The following is a 22,265-nucleotide window of genomic DNA, read 5'->3' as shown; positions in this document are numbered from 1 at the left end:
GAGGCGCCCTATTGGCTCAACCCCAAGGGGGATGGCAGTCTGATCTGGTGGCCAGAACTAAGCCTAACCCAGTTTCAAAACCAGGGAGGTCACAGGGACCAAAACCCCTCTCCTGCCACCAGAACCCCCACCCCCTCCACATCAAACCATGACACAGACCAAGTGCAAGGTCCTGCCCATGGGTCTGGGCAATGTCAAGCACAAATAGAGGCTGGGCAGAGAATGCATCAAGAGCAGCACGGAGGAGAGATGAGAAGCTCAACATGAGCTGGCAAAGTGTTCTGGCAGCCTGGAAAGCCAACTGTGTTCTGGGCTGCATCCAAAGAAGCGCGGCCAGCAGGCTGAGGGAGGTGATTCTAACCCTCTACTCTGCTTTCCTGAGATCCCACCTGCAGTACTTCATTCAGCTCTGGGGCTCCCAACATAAGAAGGACATGGAGCTGTTGGAGTGGGTCCAGAGGAGGGCCAGGAAGATGATCTGAAGGGTGGAGCACCTCTCCTGTGAAGGCAGGCTGAGAGAGTTGGGGCTGTTCAGCCTGGAGAAGAGAAGGCTCTGGGTAGATCTTCTAGCAGCCTTCCAGTACTTAAAGGGGGCCTACAAGAAAGCTGGAGAGGGACTTTTGACAAGCGTGTGTATTGATAGGACAAGAGGCAATGGCTTTAAACTGAAAGAAGGTAAATTTAAATGGGATATAAGAAAGAAAATTTTTTTACAATGAGGTAGGTGAGGTGCCGGAACAGGTTGCCCAGAGAAGTTGTGGCTGCCTCATCCCTGGAGAGATGTTCAAGGTGAGGTTGGATGAGGCTTTGAGCAACCTGGTGTAGTGGAAGGTGTCCCTGCCCATGACAGGGAGGATTGAAGGTAGATGATCTTTAAGGTCCCTTACAACCCAAACCATTCTGTGATTCTGCATTTTGTGTGTGTGTAAACCCGTGTAAAAGTGAAGAAGTCTGGCTTGAGCTCTGCTGTTTGGATATTTTTGAGGGTGAGAAGGGAACTGGGACCTGCAGTGGGTAGGTGTGTGAGGGCTTTCTCTTGACTCCCAGAAGCAAGGCAACGCATGTGATTACACATTAAAAAAATCCCAACAAACTCAAAACCCCAATAAAACCTCCAAAGCAGCGCGACTCAAAGAGAAACAAGAAATTCGAGGCCTTCCCCGAAGCAGCCTTCAAGCCCCCCAGCGCCACGGTGAAACGGAGCCAGGCCGCCGGGCCGAGTCGAAAGTCCGAGCGCTGCGCCGCCGCGGAGCGGTGCGCGGGGGGAGGGCGGGCGGCGGAGAGCGCACCGGAACCGGCACCGGCGGCGGCGGCGGTGGAGCGGCGCGGAGCGCGGCCGGGCCATGGGCAGCGAGATGGGCGGCCCCCGGGCCGCCGCGCCGGGGCAGCAGCTCCGCGCTCTCTTCTACGTGCTGCCGCCCGGCGAGAGCTCCTTCCGCACGGTGGAGGAGGTGCCCGACTACGTGGAGAAGGTGAGAGCCCCCCGTCCCCTCCCCTCCCTCCCACGGCAGCATCCTTCCCGTCTGCCCACCCTGCGCGCAGCTGCCGCCTGCCTTTTGTTAAGAAGCCACAGGAAACAATGTCCCGGAAAGGGCACCTAAATTAAGATGAAATACTTTGTCTTTCTCTGACCGCTCTCACTCCTGGGCTCTCTGTCCGCAAGCTGCCTCTGTAAACTGTCTGTGTAACCGTGCACTCTATTTTAATCCATTTTAAATAAAGGCTCAGATGCTATCTCCTGATACCAGGCGCTAAAGTTTTCAGAGAAGCACCCCAAATATCTGAGGGTTGATGTCAACATTGTTCACATTGTCAGTGCTGCTCGATATAGCGACAGCAAACAACCAGAAATCCAGAAAACATGGTGCTGCGCTTGGCTATTATGGTTCTTACAGCAATCAAAAAGTCAGGTCTCTGCGCCCTTAAGGCGAGTGCTACAAGCTCAGTCAAAGAAAAATAAAAATTTCTATTTAAAATAAAAAAAGAAAGATTGTTGAAGAGAATTGAGAACAAATATTTGTGTTGGGACAGTGCTGTCTCCTAAAGCTTCAAGACAAAAGTACAGAGGTCAGGGGTGAGAACTCCCTTGTCAGCAGGCAGCGGCGTATCCCTTCCTCCCCTCCTGCCCTGCCAGTTTATCCACTTCCATGAGGGCACCTTTGTTCCCTTCTGTCCTACCTATTGCACATATCTTGATGCCTGGCTCCTGCTGAACCTGGAACCGGTGTGAGCTTTTCGTGGAGACAGCAGATAAATGCTATTTTGCCTTTGTCAAGGTAAATTCTGTCCAGCTTCACTGAAGATCCACGCTTTTTATGTGGGTCCTGGTAGCTCCTTTGCCAGGTAAACCTTGGACTGCTGTGCAGCAGCTGCTGTTGGGCTGCAATGGGAGGGTCATTGGTTGCGCAGAGCAGTGCAGCACTGTCAGCAGTTTTATGGAAATTGTAGTGTGCAGCAGCCCCTTGCTGATGGCTGTTATCAGCAAACATTGCCCTTTTGGATAGGGTAAGCAGACAGCTGCTGCAAACCCAGCCTGTGCGTGCAGCGTCAGGTCGATGGACTGCGTTCTTCAGAGGCATTTTGCAACTAAGCTATAGTGTCATGATCAAGGAAGACTGTCTAGAGCTTGGCGGTTTTGCCTAGTCAGCTCATCTCTCCCTCCAGCTCTATCTATTGCCTATCTCAATCCCTTTTACTGTTCCCACATTTCCAACTGAGTATCATTCCCTTTCTTGCCAGCAGCATTCCTTAACATCCCTGGGCTTTCTTCTCCCATGCAGACCTGTGCAATATTCAGCTCAGACACTGGCCAAACCTGGAATTTCTTTTACTGGGCACACAGCATAAAAGCTTGCTGAAGGATTCTTAGTACTTCTTTGCATTATAAAAGTGCCTGCAGGCTTCTGCTGTTGTAGACCACCATTGTGATAAGTTTGTAAGGGAATATATACCTAACAAAAAAAACTACACTAAAAAAAGGTTTCCCGTTACAGTTATACTTCCCTATAATTGTTACCTTGGGTTAGTTGTACTAGAATCCCCCTCTAGTGCATTTGTTGCCAGAACAGATCTTCTGATGCTTGGTTAGGTGAGTGTGTGAAAGTCTTTTAGTGGTATGTCTGTCTTGAGCTCAGACCAAAGTCATAGAGTTAGAGGTGTTCACACCTCTTCTTCTGGCCGTCTGTTTGTGGGCAGAAGGAAACTATCTATATAGTCTCTCTCCAGCTGCTCGTCACTTGTTTGTTTGACCTGCTAGTCTGGCAGCTTCTCTGGGACTGTTTGGGGAACAATTGCAAGAGCAGCAGATCCATTGGGTTCAGCAGGGCAAGATTTAATAGTGATCTCATGATGTATTCAAGGGAGACTCGGAGTGGTAACCCCTTGAGTTGGTACAAACAGAGAAGTGGGTGTCTGAGCTCAGCCCAACACAAACCAAAAACATTTCTAGTGTAGAGCTGGTAATAAATGATGGCCTCAGCTCAAATAGTTCACTGTAACACTGAATGATGTAACATTCCCAGAATGATTCACAGTAATGATGATGCCGATGTGAAACTAATGATTACGTTAGTGTTTCTTAAACAGTTTTTATGTGTGGGTTTTTTTGTTTGTTTGCTCGCTCTTTTTTCCTGAGACACCGTAGAAAAAGTGGGATTTAGATCTTGGCTCTGTCATCTATCATGTATATCAGATGGATAAGGGTATTTCTGGTACATTGGATCACATGGCTACAGCTGTGGGGATACGCACCTTCCAACATTAGGCAAGTGACAGAACCTCCTAATTTACTCTATTTATCTGTTTAGTGATCTGCAAAATGGAGCACTTTAGTGATTTACAAAATATATATACTTCCTAGGAGTAGCTCCTTTGAGCTAGAGTCAGCTGTGCTGTTACATCTGGGTGGCAAATGACATCAGTGGGTGAAACAGCTCTGATTTTGAGAACAGAGTAACTGCGGTAGCTTAACTTGTGTGATGTACTTTCGGGCTGTAGTTATATTACTTCCATTTTCAGAGATGGGACAGCTCCTGGTTCCTGCGTTGCACTCTGTGTTTTGGCAGAGCTGTGCCTGAAGGCCCCGAGTCCTGTCTAAAACATACGCTGATCGGTTACCAGTGACTAGTAGCAGCTCTGTAGCAGTGCTCAGGGAAAAGTCACCCTGTCATCTAATCTCCAAAATTCTGGGAAAACGGGTCCGAATCCCGGACCATAATCCTACAATTTGTTTTTATATGAGCTTTTGTCATGTAGAATTTGAAACTTGATTTTCCCATATTTCTAGGAAGAGAAGAGAAAGTTTAAGTCAATTTTCTTTCTTCAGGGCAGAACAACCTGACTCTTACAATGTGTACTGATACTTGCCCTGTCCTTTCATGACCATCCTTTTTGCTATGGATATGATTATGCTCTGCATGCTCTGTTTTTTTTGATTCTCTCATAATCTCCAGATGGGCAGATGGAGTGCTGCTTTTTGCTTGCCAAATATAGTTTTCATGAACAACAACACCTTCACTTTACTCCTTGCTACGCTCTGAAATTATCACTTGTGCTCAGTAAAGACTTTCATGAGTCAGACTCAGGAAGAGAGCACTGTTCTTTCTGCTGAGAGCCTCAAAATGAAAGCTTTAAATTTAATAATTGCTGCTTCTCTTTTCTATTTACTCTCTGCTTTTGAGAGCCTAAAGATTAAGTTCACATTTCCACTCAATGCGTGTTTTGGGCTTTGTTTCTACATAATGAGGTACAGAACCTTCGTATTTAGTTTTACATGAAAGCTGAAATTCTTGTGTTATAAGGACCTGGGACTTTAAGAAAACGGAAACTGTTTCAAGACTGGCAATAAAACCATGAATTTATGCTGAGTTTCAACTTAGAGTATTTTTTTTTTTTTTGCAACTGTATAAAGCAGAAACTGACTTCATATGGTCCTTTGCATTCTGGAAGTGTTGGTTACTTATAAGGGAACCCCTCTTACTCAGTGGTCAGAGTAAGACTTTCAAGTAATGGATCAGTTATTTAAGTAAACCACAAGGTAATGCAAATCTCCATTAAGTATTTCTGGTGATGAGTGAAGAAGAAGAAACTGGAAACAGAGAGAGAGTAAAACATTATAGACCAGAGGATATCAAAAGGATTCAGCTTCTGTCTCTGACCTGTGGTGCCAACAGTGGCTATTTCTTAACTTTATGCCATTTTGTTTGTAGGGGCAATCCTTGAAAACTTTTGCGGAGCTACTTATCCTCAACGGATTCCTTAAACGTCTTTACTGTCATTTTGACTTAAAAAAGGAGGAGGAAAAAAAAGTAATGGTTAAGCTAGTGAGGCTATTGTCTGTTTTATTGTCTCCTTTTTTTCCCTGAATTGTTTGCTTTATCCTTCTGCTGTCTTACATCTCATCCTTGGACCGTAGGTTGTTTGCACCAGTGAGTGCCTTTTCCTTCTGTTTGTACGGCATCTAACAGAGTATGATCCTGCTCCATGACAATAGCCGTTAAGGTGTTACGGTCACATAAATAATACTTGCTAGTCTTGACATAGTTGATCCCTTTGATCTGCCTTGGACAAAGCTTAATGTGGGAGAGAGGTAGTAACTTCTTAGATACTGAGAGGTATGCCATAAATCTTTTCTCTCTCAAGCTCCTTGATGGGCAGGAGGTTAAGGCTGTCTGAATGTTTCTCTATCCTCCTTGCTATGACACTCCCTATTTGTGAGTCAAAAAGTGCTGTCAAATGCTTGGCTGTCTCTCAGCTTCACAGTGGGAAGAAAATATTTAATGAAGTCAGTGGGAAAGAAGTTATAATAGTGCATATTAGTATAAAGTCAAGTACTTTAACTGTTTCAGAGGTTGCTAGGTAAAGTGAATTGCCGCATAGAATACAGGCATCGCATGTTTCCTATTCACTATTTTAATTTCTTGGATAAAACATCCCACTTTTTCTGTACTCAGCCCATTCAATTTGCTGTGCAACTTCTGTTCCATGACTTCAAACTACCTGTAGTCTGTGCTAGACCTGTCTCCTAATATTGTGGTTAGGTGTTTCTTAGTTGTTCTTAATAAGATGCGTTTTATCTCTTCTGGAATGTACAACTGTTGTATTAACCTTTGTTTAATAAATTAGGAATCTGTTCTTTAATGGCATCAATCAATTAAGAAAAGTATATTACAAGTCTTGTCTACTTAGAAATTAAGCCTCTAGAGCAAAACAAGGAGTGTTTATATTTTCCTAGACTATTTCAGTGATTTCAAATGGAAAGCTATGAGTTTTGTTTTTTCTTTCTTATTGTTTTCAAATATCCAAAGATTTACCACATTGGCTTTCTTGGGTGCCATTTAGGCTTAATCTATAGGTCTTGCTTTGCTTTCAAAGTTTTTATATCGTCAGAGTGTGTCCCAAACAGTCTTTTAGATACCTAAAATGCTGTTAAAGAGCACGCTAGACACCTAAATTAAAAAGTGCCATGTTGATATTAATCTCTGTTCATCTGTTATTGTAACCCAACCCTGAGCTGCTGAAGTTTATGAACTTTCACATTTCCTAGACGCTATAAATCTCTTGCTGCTTGCATGGTTTGAATCATCCAGTTCTTCAACTGAGCAATCTGGTCTATATCCATCTTAGTCTTCTTAGTGTCCCAGCCCGGTAGGAATTCCCGGATCATATCTCATTTGGCAACAAAAATGAGCACCCTCCAAAATGCAATGGCATTTGCAGAGGCAGCATGCTTCTTCCATTAAAATGTTGTACAGGCAGGAGCAGCCTCTCTTCTACAGCAGTGCAGTTTGGTGGGTTTCAGTCTGTGAATCTGAATGTATTTGCAGGTCATTCAAAGCGGGCAGCAAAAGACGACTAACAGGGCAAGTTTGGCAGCGTGGTGCCTCCCACAATGGTGCAGAAAGTCTCACTGGTCTTGCGCTTCTCTTGCCCTGCAAGACGTGGTGGGGATTTTATGCCTTAATACCATTGAGAAGGAATTCTCTGAATGTCTCCAAGGTCATCTATAAGTTTTCTACAGAGTGAGGGAGGCAGTTGAAGGAATGTTCACGTGCACAAAGATCTGATGCAATCAAAATAACTCCTTCCTATTTTCCTTGCCACAGGCCTTCTAGATTTTTGTAGCAGTGGATGATGGGCTGCCACTGCTTTGTCATTTCTTCCACCCGTGAAGTTCAGGGACTGTTAGGACTTCAGTGTCAGTAAAAAAGCATATGCTCTACCAATTACTGTTATTCAGTCCTTTTTTCTTGCCTATGCTGATGGAAAATTTGAGAACATCTGTAACAATCTTTCTTCACTGATGAAAAACGGTGTTGTCACAATAATGTTACCAGTCCTACAGTTAGTCACAGCCATACCTTTCTCTGCTGGGTGCTGCTGTTGTGTATTTTCAACTTGCCAGTTGATCTGGGATGCAAGATGAACAATGTGGAAAGCATTCCTAGACTGAAGCAGTGTTGAGTGGGAAATGTTTCAGCCTCACTCATCATAATACTTTTCTTCAGAAAGGCAGAAAATTATTTTACAGTTAGTATAACCCAAAAGAAAAAAAGTGAACATTGTATTGTGCTACTTAGTCTAGAAAGAGAACATGTATGGGCTGTGTAGTTCCTGGGTTCTCCAATGAAAACACATGCAGAAGAGCTGTTGCTACCTGCAGCAAAAAGCATAGCAACAGAAATGCTGAGTAGAAAGAAACTCACTTTACTATGTCTTGCAGATAATATTATTGGATGCCAAATTCAGTGGCTGAACACATTCAAAAAACACAGATCAAATCGAAAGCAGATTCTGTTTTACCTTGTGGTTAGAGGAGTCCGCAAATGTTGAGTCTGCTGATTTGCTTGAATATGAGAAATATGAGTTTGGAAAGACTTTTGTGTTTTGTTTTGATGCCATTTAACAATTTATATGCAGAAGATACAAAAGAAAATAATATGGGAGGCAGTGCACTAGTTTTTTGCTGGCAGTGTGGATTAAATGGCAGCCTTGGTTGTTCTGATTTGTAAGGTCCATATGGAGCTTTATCATAGCATTAGCTTGCAAGGCACTGGCCAAACCCAAGGAGTATCTGGCTGCATAAACTGCTGTTAGGAGAGGTGAATTATTTCTATTTGTGTTGTGACTTCTTTTCCTCAAACTATTTTTCAGAGTATTCCATTCTTCATTGCTTTTATTGGGCTGGAGTTTGCTGTCAGCTGGGTTCAGAAGCGTAAGCTGTCAGGTCGGATCAATGATGGCATAAGTTCTCTTTCTTTAGGTATCCTGTCTCGACTGCCAGAGTAAGTATATGTGCCATATCGGCTTAAGGTTGTTTTTAATCGCTAAGAAAGAAGAAAAAAGAATTATATATTGAAGTTGTTATTGCTAACCCAAAATAATTAAACAAGGCATCTGGATCTTACTTTGCTAAAATAAAGTTGCATAAAGAGTGCAAATGTCTTTCTAATTTGTAAGGCTAAATGATACTTGCAGGATATTCTCCAGCTTCAATTATATTCATCTGCGTTTGATCTTGGCTGTCACCTTTTGCTGATTCTGGGACTTCAGCTGCCTTGACCATATCTTATGTTAGACTGTATATTAAAATCTGAGTTTTCTATCATTAATCTTCAGAAAGAAGAAAACAAAACAAAAACAACAAACCAAAACATGTCTATTTTCATTAGACTATGAAAATAAAATTGTGTGCATATATCCAGATTGGTAGAATTGTGGATATCCATGTGATCCAATGTTCTTGTGTCTGACTTAAGTGGTCTTCTCGAAGATTTTAATGCCTGAAGGAATTGTTGCAAACATAATTATCTAATAAGGTTAGCAGTTCCCAGATGAGCTGGCCTATGGTGTCTGAGAGCAGGGAGGGAGAGCAAATCGAAGCTCCTGTGATCCAAGAGGAACAGGTCAAGGATCTGCTTTGCCAACTGGATGCCCACAAGTCTATGGGGCCTGATGATATCTACCTGAGAGTCCTGAGAGAGCTGGCGGATGTCATTGCCAAACCCCTGTCCATTATCTTTGGGCAGTCTTGGCTCACTGGGGAAGTTCCGCTGGACTGGAGGCTGGCGGATGTTACCCCCATTTATAAAAAAGGGCGGAAGGAGGATCTGGGGAACTACAGGCCTGTCAGTCTGACCTCGGTGACGGGCAAAGTCATGGAACAGGTTATCTTGAGTGCTATTAATGAGCACATACAGGTTAACCAGGTGATCAGGCCCAGTCAACATGGGTTTATGAAAGGCAGGTCTTGCCAATCAAACCTGATCACCTTCTGTGATGGGGTGACCCGCCTGGTTGACGAGGCAAGGGCTGTGGATGTAGTTTTCCTAGACCTCAGTAAAGCCTTTGATACAGTTTCTCATAGTGTTCTGGTTGAGAAACTGGTAACTGCTGGCCTGGATAGGCACACCCTCCTTTGGGTTAAAAACTGGCTGGATGGCCGGGCCCAAAGAGTGGTGGTAAATGGGGCTAAATCCGACTGGAGGCCGGTCACCAGTGGGGTTCCCCAGGGCTCAGTGCTGGGTCTGGTTCTGTTTAACATCTTTATCAATGACCTGGATGAGGGGATTGAATGTACCCTCAGTAAGTTTGCGGACGACACCAAGCTGGGAGGCTGTGTCGATCTGCTCGAGGGTAGGGAGGCCCTTCAGAGGGATTTGAACAGACTGGATCGTTGGGCTGAGGCCAATGGCATGAGCTTTAATAAGGCCAAGTGCAGAGTCCTTCACTTGGGGTATAAAAACCCCAAGCATCGCTATAGGCTTGGGGAAGAGTGGCTGGAGAGCTGCCTGGCGGAGAAGGACCTGGGGGTGTTGGTTGACTACCGGCTTGATATGAGCCAGCAGCATGCCCAGGTGGCCAAAAAGGCCAATGGGATGCTGGCGTGTATCAAGAATAGTGTAACCAGCACGAACAGGGAAGTGATCCTGCCCCTGTACTCGGCACTGGTGAGGCCGCACCTGGAATATTGTGTCCATGTTTGGGCCCCTCGCTTTAAGAGAGATATTGAGCTCCTGGAGCGGGTCCAGAGAAGGGTGACTAAACTGGTCAAGGGGCTGGAAAATAAAACTTATGGGGACCGGCTGAGGGAGCTGGGGCTGTTTAGCCCGGAGAAGAGGAGGTTGAGGGGAGACCTGATTACAGCCTACAAATACTTGAGAAGGAATGGTGGGGAGGTGGAGGAAGGGCTCTTTACATTAGTGATGGGTGATAGGACAAGAGGAAATGGGTATAAGCTTAGTCAGGGGATATTCAGGTTGGATGTTAGGAAGTATTTCTTCTCTGAAAGGGTTGTCAGCCACTGGAATAGGCTGCCCAGGGAGGTGGTTGAGTCCCTATCCCTGGATGTGTTTAAGAAAAGCGTGGACGAGCTACTTAAGGATATGGTTTAATGGGAGATTAGGGATGGTTGGACTGGATGATCTCTAAGGTCTTTTCCAACCTAGAAAATCTATGAAATATACTTTCTGACATAAAAGCCATAAGATTTACCTGAATTAGTTCATGGTGAATAGTTGTGTTTTAAGTAAACGTCCACTATGGATTACTAAATATCCAGTAATAGAGAATCCAGCAAATTCTTTATATAAATTGCTCTAAGTGTTTCTTAGGAGCTCTGCTTCTAAGGAATGTCATGATTCAGATCTGCCTTTGCCTGATATAAGCTTCCGGATGATGGATTTTATTACATCTTTTCTGTTAGGTTGGAATTACATTTCTATTTCCCATCTGTGAATTTACAGATTACCATCAAATTGCATATAATCAATTCATTATATGAAGAAAAGTTTCTATTATTTCAATTTGACTATAGGGTGTATTTTAAAGCCTTTCCATTATTCCCGCAGTCCTTTTTCTGGATCCTCTGCAGTTTTTAAGCCGCCTTAGTGTTGATGTCTCAAGTGCACTCCATATTTCAGAAATTACTACATCAGTGCCAAATAATGAAGTAATTTGTTCTCTATTTCTACTTGTTGTTCCTCCCTTTATGTATCCCAGGTCCTTTGAGCCATCCTTCATCCCCAAATATTTTTTTAGATTCTGTGGCTTACTTTCCTCATTCATAGGCAGTATGTTCTTATATCTGGCTGCATAGAAATACGTGGATTGTACACTTGGTTGCCCTGAAATCAGGAGTTTGAATCTGTGAAATGTGTCTTTGTTACTTAGAGATCCCTGTTTTTTTGTCATTGCAAATTTTACTAGAAATCTTCTCTTTCAATTCAGGTTATTGTTAAAATACACTAAAAGAGCACAGCAACAAAAAGTTATCCCTTCTGGTGAGTAGCACCCATTTTTTGAAATGTGTAAATCACCACTTTTTAATCTATTGAACATTTGACATTTACTTATTTATTTCTTTTTTTAAAAAACCCCAACTTTCTGATCAAGAAATGTCTGTGCCTTTAAATTAAGTACAAAGACAACTTGTGGTGGTAGATAATGTCACTTAGAGACACTATCCAAAATTCTTCCTATATTTGCAAATGAGAGGCATGAGCTTTCAGCACGAGAAATATTCAAACATAAAGTAACATCTAAGTTATCTGAGAATTTTGTGAAGCTGTGTTTGCAGCTAGTGTACAACCTGTATTGAAACCATTTTGTTGCTTTTAATGACTTGTGAGCATGATCTTGAAGGAGAAACATTCAATTTTTCATTATATTTTAAGCTGTAATAAATTAAATATTTATCAATATATTTGGCTTCTTTGCACCAACACACAAACCTGGTAAAGACTCACTCTAGTCTGCCTGCAGCTAATATTGAAATAGTTTAAATGTCGCTTCTTCAGTTTAACCGGAGTTTCCTAGACAGTCATACACTTCACAGGTTTACCATGCTAAATTCTTATGTTTTTAAGCCTGAAATATTCAGGACTGATTAATTTAAACATGGAGACTAAAATATATGTGAAGAAAGTTTGAATGGTTTTGGGAGGCCTTTTGGCTTTACTTAAAGAATACTAAAATGTTTCAGATGCACTTATTCTTGGAAGAAATGCTTGCTAAGAAAACTAGGGTTGCATGTGTGGAACGCAGCTTTGCAAGGTGCTGAGTACTTTTATTATTTTGGCACTCAGTACTTTGCTGCAGAATTTGGCTTGCAGGCTATGCAGTTTTCTTTGGATAAGAATTATTTTGCAAGGTTGTTTCAACTGAGTGAACCAAATGATCCTTAAGGACACAAGCTTCATGGGATCAGGCAAATCTGCAGGATTGGTACACTTATTCATTGCTACATCAGCACACAAATTCTCTTCCAGGTTCCTTGTGTGGCTCTCATGGCTGGAAATACAAGACCCTCCTCTGCAGTTCTTTCCAAAAAAGAGTTCTGTAAAGCTTTTGACCTTCTGACTGAACGTGAAACAAGCAGGCAAAATACAGACTTTCTAAATTATTTAATCTCATGTTAATATCAGAATTATAATGGTGACTGCCTAGTGTAACACCTCTTTTGTAAGTACGAGGAAATGTGAATAATAGACTGGCTAAAAAGGCTTGAACTGAAACCAGAACAGTTTATCCTTCTGTCTTGTGCTTCCATGGTGTGAAAGAACTTGGTCAGGAAAAAAAAAACCAACAAAGAAAAAGAAGCAGCACATGCAAAATCTGTTGCTAAGACTTTCACTTCAGTCTTTCCCTTTCAGGCAGAAAAAAGGTAGGGAAAGCTGACAGAAACTGCTAAAATAATATTTCAGCAGAACCCACAGCATCAGGGGAAATAGTAGTGCAAATCATTAACAGCTGAAGGTTAGATTAACACACCATTGATTGTATCCTCTCCCAGGGACTAATTTTCATTTTCTCAACTAGCAGCAATGGTTTGCCACTTCCTTAAAAAAAATCTGTGGTTGAATCTAAAATGGTGGGCTTCAGTCTATTAGTTAGAACGAAGCTTCAGATGCATCATTGCAAAGAGGTCTTTACGTTTAGTGAAAAAATTAGGAGTCACAGACGATATTCAGCCTCTGAGTATGTTTTTCTGCTTCACAGTCTGTATAACAGAAGTACTACATATCTTGAGGGAAAGCAGTATTTATTCAGTGTTTCTTACTTCATTGTTGGAGAAAATGCAAATGATAAATAGTTGGTATTCGTATGCAAGATATTAAAAATGTAGGGGCAAGAGGAAAAGTCTAATCAAACAAAGCAATGTGTTTTGGTTTTAGGCTTATTAGACTCAACAGCATGTAGTAAGTCGAATTGTTTTGTGTGTACATATTGCCTTTTGTAAAATAGCCCATGCATTTCTTAAATATAATTTTCTCTGCCTTAATGCATACTATTCGTTCCTTTGCATGTATGAATACTAAATGTTATATGCAATAAAAAGTAATTTGGGAGAAAGGGAGAAACTTGAATTACTAAGCTTACTTCCAGTGTCCTAAATACTGGTGGTTAAAACATTTCTGAGAACTTTTATTCTAAATAAATAAATAACTTTTCTAACTAACCATTTCCAGGAGACGTGAAATGCTGCTTTAAAAATAGTCTCCCAAGAGAAAGTTTATTTTGGGTATAAATATCCACTATACAAGAATGTGCATTATTTCATATTGGCCCATTTCTTCTTTTAAAGCAGCAGAACATAAATCAAATCAAAAAGTGTTTGGGGCATAACTGAGGTACGTACCTTTTCAAACTAGCTGGGAAAGTCTCCATTCTTTGTGGTCATGCTCAATTGCCAATTTTTAGTGTTCAGCTCTGCAACACAGTTATACAGTGTGTAAGTGTGTGTATATATGTCTAACACAAAGTTTTGTCAGTCAAGCCTGCAGTGAACTTCTCAATTTCTGAAGAGAACATTAAAATTCTTATGCGTTCTTTACTTTGGTTTTTGAAACAGAGGACATTGAAGTTCTCTGAAGTGTTAAACATCAGGAAGGAATGAGAAAGTGCTTTTTGATTATTTCATGCTCTTATGCATCTTAAGATATCTGTCCGTGAGCAAAGGAGTACATTGAATCAAAGGAGTACAAATCCTGTTTCTCCTGTAAACTGGTGTGGCTCGCAGTTTTGTACGCCATCTGGATTTTAAATAGTCTTTTTCCAGAAGTTATATTGAAGAGCTGGTTCCGTGTACATTTTAGGCCAATGCTACTGCCAAATGAAGCACCTTGGACTGACTTGTGCTTCTGGTTGCTCATTCCTGCCTCTACACCTTCTCTCTCCCTTTGCCAGGATTGTGTCACCCTGTGGTGAAGTTGCCCAGGAAGCTGATCCAGCACCCCCGTGTCATATTAACCTGCATCAGTTCTTACTATGCAAAACCATGTACCAGAACAAGAAATGAGTTTCAAAAAAAGCAGTCAGGGTTGTAGGATAAGAAATACTCAATTCTTCTGTAGCATTACTGAGTTATCTGCTTTAAAACATGCATAAAATTGCAGTCTGAAACCAGAAGTTTTACATTCTTAATAGTAGCAATATGCAGAACTGATTAGAATAGACTTGGTTCAAGTTGGTGCAAGCAGTTCACAACCCTGTGGAGCTGGCAGTGTCCTGGCAGAACACAAAATACTTGCCTGCATGGATTTATCCATTAAAAGTATGTCCTGGTTTCCTGAAGTATCTGCTAGATACTTTGTGTAAGACTGCAGAAAATTATAATCTCATAAATTAGTGATTGCATCTCTTAGAAGAAAATCTGATACATGCAGTTTCTCGTAAATTATATTTTCACTTCAAGACTTATTAGGTACCTTTTTTTCCTCCACATCTGTTTGAGAAAGGCTTTGGACAGATGTATATTTAGAGCATGGTCAGATGTGTTGCTTCTGATCCAGCTGCCCCCTCAGATCTGCCAACATAGCTGCACATTTAATTGCTCCCTAACCTGGTCCTGACAAAGTGATCCAGCTAAAAGCAGAAACAAAAGCCCCCCAAGAACTATAAAAGAGGTGTTTAAGCTCAGCTGCATTCATTTTGACAGAGCCAGGTCAGGGAGCAGCTATGCATGCAATTATGCTGGCAGGTCTGAGGGCTGGTAACCACCACACTTAGGGCAGTGATGAGCAGTTTCGGGCAAAACTGGAAAGGTAATCACTTAACCTGGTTAAATGGCAGGTAAAGCTGCTGTGCCATGCCATGTCCCTAAACCAACCTAACTTCTGGCTACTGCACTTCTGTCCTTCCTGTACTCATTTACGTAGTCCTCCCTTTCTCTTGTGTTGGTTCAGGTACTCATCTGATCCTATAAGGAGGTATTTCGGTTCACTGTGGGAGCAAAAAGGTATTTGCTTAAAGCAGGGAGACAGGCAAGTGAGTGGGAATGTGGCAGCCAAGAGCTGGATCTGCTGAACCTTCAGTCATGACCATGCCTGCAGCAGCTAGCTATGGCGTTTTAAGATGCTACCTGTCAATAGATGTTTCCAAAAAATAGGATTTTAATAGGTAAAAAGCCTGAAGAGACAGAATCTACTCACCTCCCCATTCCTCCCACTCTCCAAGTAGCACTAGGTAGTTACGTATTTCGTAAGAGCACTCTCCTGGCTGCACTGTCCCATATACACAGCTAATTGTTCCCACATTTTGCCAAAGGTCACAACCCTCACGGCTCTGTCAGAACAGGTTTTGAAATAACTCACTAATCTTCTGTACGTAAAGCGGTCAGAGTAGGATAAATAGTTTCAATAAGGGGGTAGTACTATGCAGTAGAAGCTGGTAACGTTTTCAGCAGGCAAACCTGACTTGAAGAGGATTTTCTAAATCAATTTACTTAAGTTCCTGGCAGTGACTCTACATGAAGGACTTTTGTTTGGTCTAAATAGGAACTTTTGATCTGGTTTGTCATCAATGAATTGAGTGGAATTAAATCAGTAAATGTTAGGATAATTAATCTACAGAAGAGTTATTTTCTTCTCACTGCATCAGTTTAACACAGTTTTATAAATTTGGTGTAAATTATACTGTCTGCGGGCAAGTCCACATACAGCTGTGCCCAGTGAAGATGCTGGTGCTTCCTGCCTGCCATCAAGTGCTCATCATCACCTCCTCAGTCCCCTGTTACTGTCTCCACTTCTCTCAGTGATGAGTCCTTCCCAGGCATATCAGCAGCATTACCTTTGGTGGTTTAAATTGTAGAATTTTGCTTACCTGGTTCATTTTGTTTGAAGCAGGCTGGAGAGCAGCTATGTGGGCAGAGCTGCTGGCAGAGCAGCAGAGTACCGATGAGCAGCTTTAGACAGCCTGATGTGCATGGAGTGCTACTTTTCTGGTGATGACTAAGAAAAACTATTAGCTTAAAACTCTGGAGTTTCTAATGAAATGACATGTAAGCACTAAACCTTAAAAAGCGGGATTTGGGAGAGTCGGGATGTTCTCAAACTAATTGACTGAAACAACTGGTAGTCCCTACCTACCGTAATGTTCTAGAGATTGCTGTATTTCACACAAGCCTGTCAGGGAGCCAATTCCTCTTTTAGGTTATAATCTCTTACACAGACACAGCTGTTTGCAGAATGCGTATTTGTCCGTATCCTTAGTATTGCATCATTGCCTTTTTCTATACAGTGGGGCCAGTAAATGGTTCGGTGATCACTCCTCGTGAAACTCAGAGCCCAGGTTTGCACCTGCCATATCTTTAGAAACAAAGACAAGCTGTCAGTGTTTGTTCTCAAATATACTTGTGCTCTTCTGTGAAAGTGTGGACTGTGAACTGAGTTTACCCTTATTGGAAATACGTTATTAATTAAGTTCAGTAGTCTCTGTAGCTCCCAAAATATACTAATTTCTCAAACCCATTAAATGTTGTGCAGATTTTTATTCCATGTTTCTGTTTTTTTCTTTAAGATAAATTGCGTCAGTTTGCACTCATCTTGAAAAACTCTAAGGAACTGCTTCTATGTAGAGTACCCTTCTGACTGAAGCACTTCTCTGCTAAAAGATGCATTAAGCTTAAATCAGGATTCCACTAGATGGAGCACAGGGGTAGCATTTTCAGAGCTGACCATCCTAGTTTCCTGGGTCAACACCTAGAAGTTACAGAAATTGTGGAAAAATCTCTTAATGATTCTGTACATTAGTGTCATAGATCTGAAAAGAATAGACTTACTTTCACCACTGTGTATATCATGGACAAAAACACACTATCATTTTAAAAGTTCAGAAGTACGACCAAAGCAGTTCAATAGAAAGTCTGATGTAAATATTATTCCTCATTTTATCATTCGCTGTGCTGTGATGACTCACTGAAGTTATATAACTACATTTTTACAGACCATAGTAACAGTCATCTGTAACCAGTTCCTTTGTTCCAGATAAATTCAGAAGAACTAATCTAAGTTGAATAGTATACCCTTTTCACTTTCCTCATTACTTCTGTTTATATGTGACCTTTGAGAATATTATAGGCTTGCTCCTAATCTTACCTGAACTGTGATGCAAATTTGCTGACTTCAGTGGAACAGCCGAGTAGGAGGGATCAAAATCAGATCCTCTATTGGAAAAAGGTGCTAAGTAAGCATTTGTATTACACTTATATGGTGCTATTTTATACAAATATTGCAATGTCAGGTCCACTGCCTTGTGGAAGACCATGTTCTAGAATCTACCAGTATTGCGTGTCCTGAATTTACTGGACCAGAATTTACTGCCCAGTGAGCAGGTATAAATAAGTTTAAAGAAATATAACTTCCATTCTTGTAAAGGAAGAAAAGTAAGCTACAAAGCCAGTAGCTCAGCTGTACTGAAGTTTTTAAAATAGAATTTGTAATATTTTAAAGATTGCATGTCATTACATTTACGAGAAGTCCTTGCATAAATTTAGAGCGAAATGTGTTACTACTGTGGATTATATTACTAAATGCAGTGGAACTTCTCATGAAAATGTTTAAGTTGTGCTGGATTTTTAATTGATTACTTATTTATGTATGAAAGAGCAAAAATAAACAAGTGAGTTGAATTATATAGGCAGGACTTGGACTTAATAATAAAATTTAACACTGATTTTTCTTCTTTTTCTTCCAAAACCTGTTGTTTCATGTTTTATTTCACCCACTACTATAAGTTAATATTAGTGTCTTAAACTAGAGGATAAAAAGTGAAGTACAACAAGGATAGGTTTGATGAAGAAAAGGTCAGCTTTGTCAGACAAAACGTTATGCAATAATACAGCTAGTAGGGATACTAGCTGTATTATTCTCACCTCTATTTTACTTCATTTTGCATTTGATAGTTTTTTTTCTCCTTGAGGAAAACTGGGGATTTGCATTATTTAGGCTAAAATGCCAGAGAAGAAAGCCATACTGAGGAAGAGGAGAGGCTTTGATTCAGCTTTGTGTCTGGTGGGAACATTTTCTCAAAATGTAGGTGCTATTTCCTGTAATCAAGGGCTTTCCAGAGCCTGATAATCATTTCCCAGATGTATCATTTTGGTGAATTATTTTTTAGCCTTGGGTTATTTCATGACTGGTTTTGCATATTAAGAATGGGAGAGGATCATATTCGTCTTGATGATAGAAAACAGGGAATAGAACTCCCACAGCTCCCTCTCCCCTTCCCTCCACCTTGTGGAAAGTTTGGCTTTGTGCTAAAGCGTGAAAAAAGCCTTGACTGCAGTATGTCAGGCATATTTCAGCTCGATTTGTGTCAACCCTAATAAGTCAGCTGACAAGGTAATAAATTGGGTGTCTGTTCAAGACCTGGCACCTGTACAGGAAATAAAAGGGGATTTCAGTTGCAGGAGGTTTGCTTTGTTTTGCAAATGGACCTTTTCTCAAGGCTCCTCTACCTCCTCCCCCCTTCTCCGCTCCTCATGACTGAAATCATGTTATCAAAATGTTTATTTCAATTGTGACGGGAGCCAGTTTTTCATCTGTAAAAAAAAAAACAACCTCTATGAGTATCTTTGGAAATGGAAATCCTTATACTTTCCACTCTGAAACAAAGGCTTACAGAGCATTTAATTATTCATGTATCCTGCTGTTACATATATGGTCTGAATAATTTCAAATTATTGAGGAGAAACTGCCTTTGTTCAACATTTTGAAACTTTACATTCATGTAGTTTGAGTCAGGCTAGGAAAACTGAATTTATTTAACCCAGGGAAACTGTATTAGTAATATCTCACTATTTTTAATAATAATATAACCTTGTGACCAGGGTGTTTCTACATGTTTCTCTCTATGTCTGACCTCCAAGGATGCACGTCTTGAGAGCTGATCTTTTGTAGGTCCAGCTGTAGAGTTGTGTTTTTAGCTCGGGGGCTCCAGGTCGGTTCTCAGCATGGCGCGAGGTGGTGACTGCAATAGTGGTGAGAGCCGAGGCGGTTTCCTTGGGGCTTCCACGGATCTTGCCCCCATGCTCAGAAGAGAGACAACAGCTCCTGTCTCTGACCCTTTTACCTTTTGGTGACTGGGTACCATGGGAGAGGTTTCCTAAAACTTTGGTTTCAGGCTCTAAGGCTCATCTGTGAGTTGGAGGAAGCTAAGTAGGGCCTTGCATTCTTTGAAAAGAGGCAGCTGCCTTTTCTTCCAATTGAATTTCTTCCACCTTTCCCCTCCTTCATTATCCCATAGGGATCTACCCTAAGTAGACCTTAATGTCCACATGGAGAGTTCATCTCCCAGAATTTCCTTCTTGGACTTTTTTAATTAGAGGAAGTGATAATCTGACCCAGTGGAAGGAGAAGGGGGAAATAGTTTATGAAAACAAATGTTATCGCCTTTGAGGTAAGTATGTATGAATTTTAGAAACAAGGAGATGAGAACCCTCTCTCAAAGTCAAAACAGTTGCCTAAGTGCATACTTTGCACATGATACTAAAATTTTTAGCAGAAATGTTCAAAAATCCAAGAAGGTAAGTCTATGCAATGTCTATAGTAAGTTTTTCTATATAGTCTTTCTGTTCTAGGATTTATTAGTCCTTATGCAGAGGATTTGACTAGATGAAAAAAGTCTTACCTATCTGCTTCTGTCATATTTATGGTTAAAACCTGACATATAAATGAGGAAGAAGTTTTCTTAAGTTCTCTTCAGTATTTTCAAGATGTGAAAATGGAGCTTGAGGGAGAAAAAAAGGGGCAATATAAACCTTTAAAACTCCGAGTGAACTTTCAGAATTGTAATCGAATGCAAGCTCTGGACATTCCTATCTATCACACTGTAAATTTTTAAAAAATACTTAGCTAAGCAACTCTTCTTTCTCCAGCATTGCATAATGATATGATGGATTGCTTTAAATTAATTACAGTAATCAGCTAGTGTTATGTGCTGTAGAGTTGTGATTCAAGCATGAAGGAAATAATAAGCAAATTCTGACTTGTGCAGCAAATTATATGTATAAAAAATGTGTTGCAGGGTTAGATCAAGTTTTACACCTTGGCCTCAGCCTGTGGAAAAAAAAAAGACTCGAGGGTGAAATACTGAAAGCTGATCAAAAATGGAGAAAATGCACCAGTTCACATATCTTTGAATGTACTGCAAAGGCATTATATGTTAATAAAAGCAAAAGAATAGAGTAAGAAAGCAGTACCTAATAATAACTGATGCTCTATGTTGCAAGAGGTGTTTTAAATTTCCTGGTTATTGAAAAGATGTTAAGAAATGCCCATTTCTTTGTGTTTGAATAATATCAGCTCCCTTCTGACCTGTTGTGAAAGGCATTGAGAATTTATACTGAGCTTTACAGATGCCTCATGAGGTGAATTGCAAAAGTCTGGTTGGACACATATAATCTTCTTTAAAAATATTTATAGAACACAGCTCTTATGAAAATTAAACATGTTCCAGGTGTGTATGGTCCATATTCTGGGCATAGCTAAGTTGTTTTTGAAGTGGTAGATACACCTGTCTGTGCTAGTCAAGAGTTCTTCATTTGCCAGCTGCTGAAATGAAACTTCACAGCTTTTGTTGTGTTTTGTTTTTCTCCAAGAGAAAACTTGAGATGATTGTAGTAGAGATAGCAATGAGTTGCAGGTTAGATGTGACAGCTGGCTGTGGAAAAGATATTAATTCTTCCCAAGCAACAACTTGTTTTAAAGGTTCAGCTTCTCAGGATAAAATGGTGGATGCGATACTATTCTGCTTGCAGGCTAGTATTGAGAGCTTGGGATTTTCAGCTGACTTTGTTCCTCATTAATAGAGAACGTAGCAGTGCAGAAGCTCAAGATGTTTCTTCTAGTCTTATTCAAAACATTGTTATGGGAAGAGGTGCTAATGCTAGAAGTAGAAAAGTTCTGAATGGATGTCTCTGCAAAAATATGAAGGTGACTGCAAAGTTCAGTCATAGCATGTATATAAAAAAAGGATGCATGCGACTTTTCTTTTTCCAGTATCTTTTCCCTACATTTTTCTGCTTGCTGATTTTCAGAGGCTGCCCCCGTTCAGTTCACCACAGTCCCACAAATATTTCCAGCAGCACAGCAAAGGAGGGTAACAGGAGGGGGCATGAGGAAGCTGCTGCAAATCATGCTGTGGGCTACTCTCTTCTACAAAAATACCAGTTTAAATACACATTGATCTGCAGCTGTGGTGCCATTTCACAGCTACCTAAGCCGGTAGTCACCTGGGCCAGCCCAGTGCCCACAGCCCCCCATCTCTCACACTGGGGTTAATGCTTCCCAATGTGTCCAAAAGCTCACCTAGCAAGACCAAGGCAATTTGTTTGGAGACAGCTCAGCCTCTAAATCAGTGAAATGAGATGGGCGGTAGTGGGGCACCAAAGGGAGGCTGCGACTGTGGAAACCTAAATTTGTATTAACCTAAGCAGCTGTGGAGAGTTAGTGCTGGATCTGGCCTGCCCATCAGTGCTGACCTGTATTAGGTCAGGGGGAGCTGCTCATTCCCTGTAGTCCAGGAGCTCGATAGCAATAAAAGCTGCTGTCTGGTGGCTTTCCTGCCTTTGCAAATTCATAATTTTTCCTCCCTCTTTCTGGCTATCCTGCCATTTCTCTACCAATTTCCCTTTCCCTTCTTTTCAAAGTCACTGGGCTTTGTCTCCTCCTGCAGCATTCATTCTCTTTTAAAGTGAAGTGATATGCTGAGCAGATTGAATATCTCCCTGCTCCCAAAAGTCCTGTCACCGTCTGTGCCCTTCCTTACAATGGAAATCATCAAGGTATTTTAATGTCATACATTAGTGTTTGAGCATAATTGCTGCTATACTTCAGTCACTTGTGAGTTGGCAAGGACGGGTTTCTTCCAGACTTGGGAGAACAGGAAGGCCGTAGCACCTGCAGAGCTCAGGAGTGCTTCAGCCTTTGAGCGTGCCTAATGCCACAACACAGGTGGTGAGTGGGTGAGGGCCGATTTTAAAAACCCTT

The 22,265-nt window shown here is 41.3% G+C and overlaps 1 protein-coding gene across 1 annotated transcript in view; it reads left to right on the top strand.

Annotated features, from left to right (window-relative positions):
• The first annotated feature begins 1,337 nt into the window (after window positions 1-1,337).
• AGMO (alkylglycerol monooxygenase) overlaps window positions 1,338-22,265 on the top strand; it is a 197,039-nt gene continuing 176,111 nt past the window's right edge. The window contains exons 1-2 of the mRNA XM_086614920.1: window positions 1,338-1,472; window positions 8,152-8,282. Coding sequence (XP_086471046.1) covers window positions 1,344-1,472; window positions 8,152-8,282 — 260 coding nt within the window. The 5' untranslated portion in view covers window positions 1,338-1,343. The remainder of the gene's footprint in view (window positions 1,473-8,151; window positions 8,283-22,265) is intronic.

This window comes from Tauraco erythrolophus, chromosome 7, assembly GCF_009769465.1.
Source record: "Tauraco erythrolophus isolate bTauEry1 chromosome 7, bTauEry1.pri, whole genome shotgun sequence".
Classification (NCBI taxonomy): domain Eukaryota; kingdom Metazoa; phylum Chordata; class Aves; order Musophagiformes; family Musophagidae; genus Tauraco; species Tauraco erythrolophus.
This window is presented reverse-complemented; position numbering and strand designations above follow the sequence as displayed.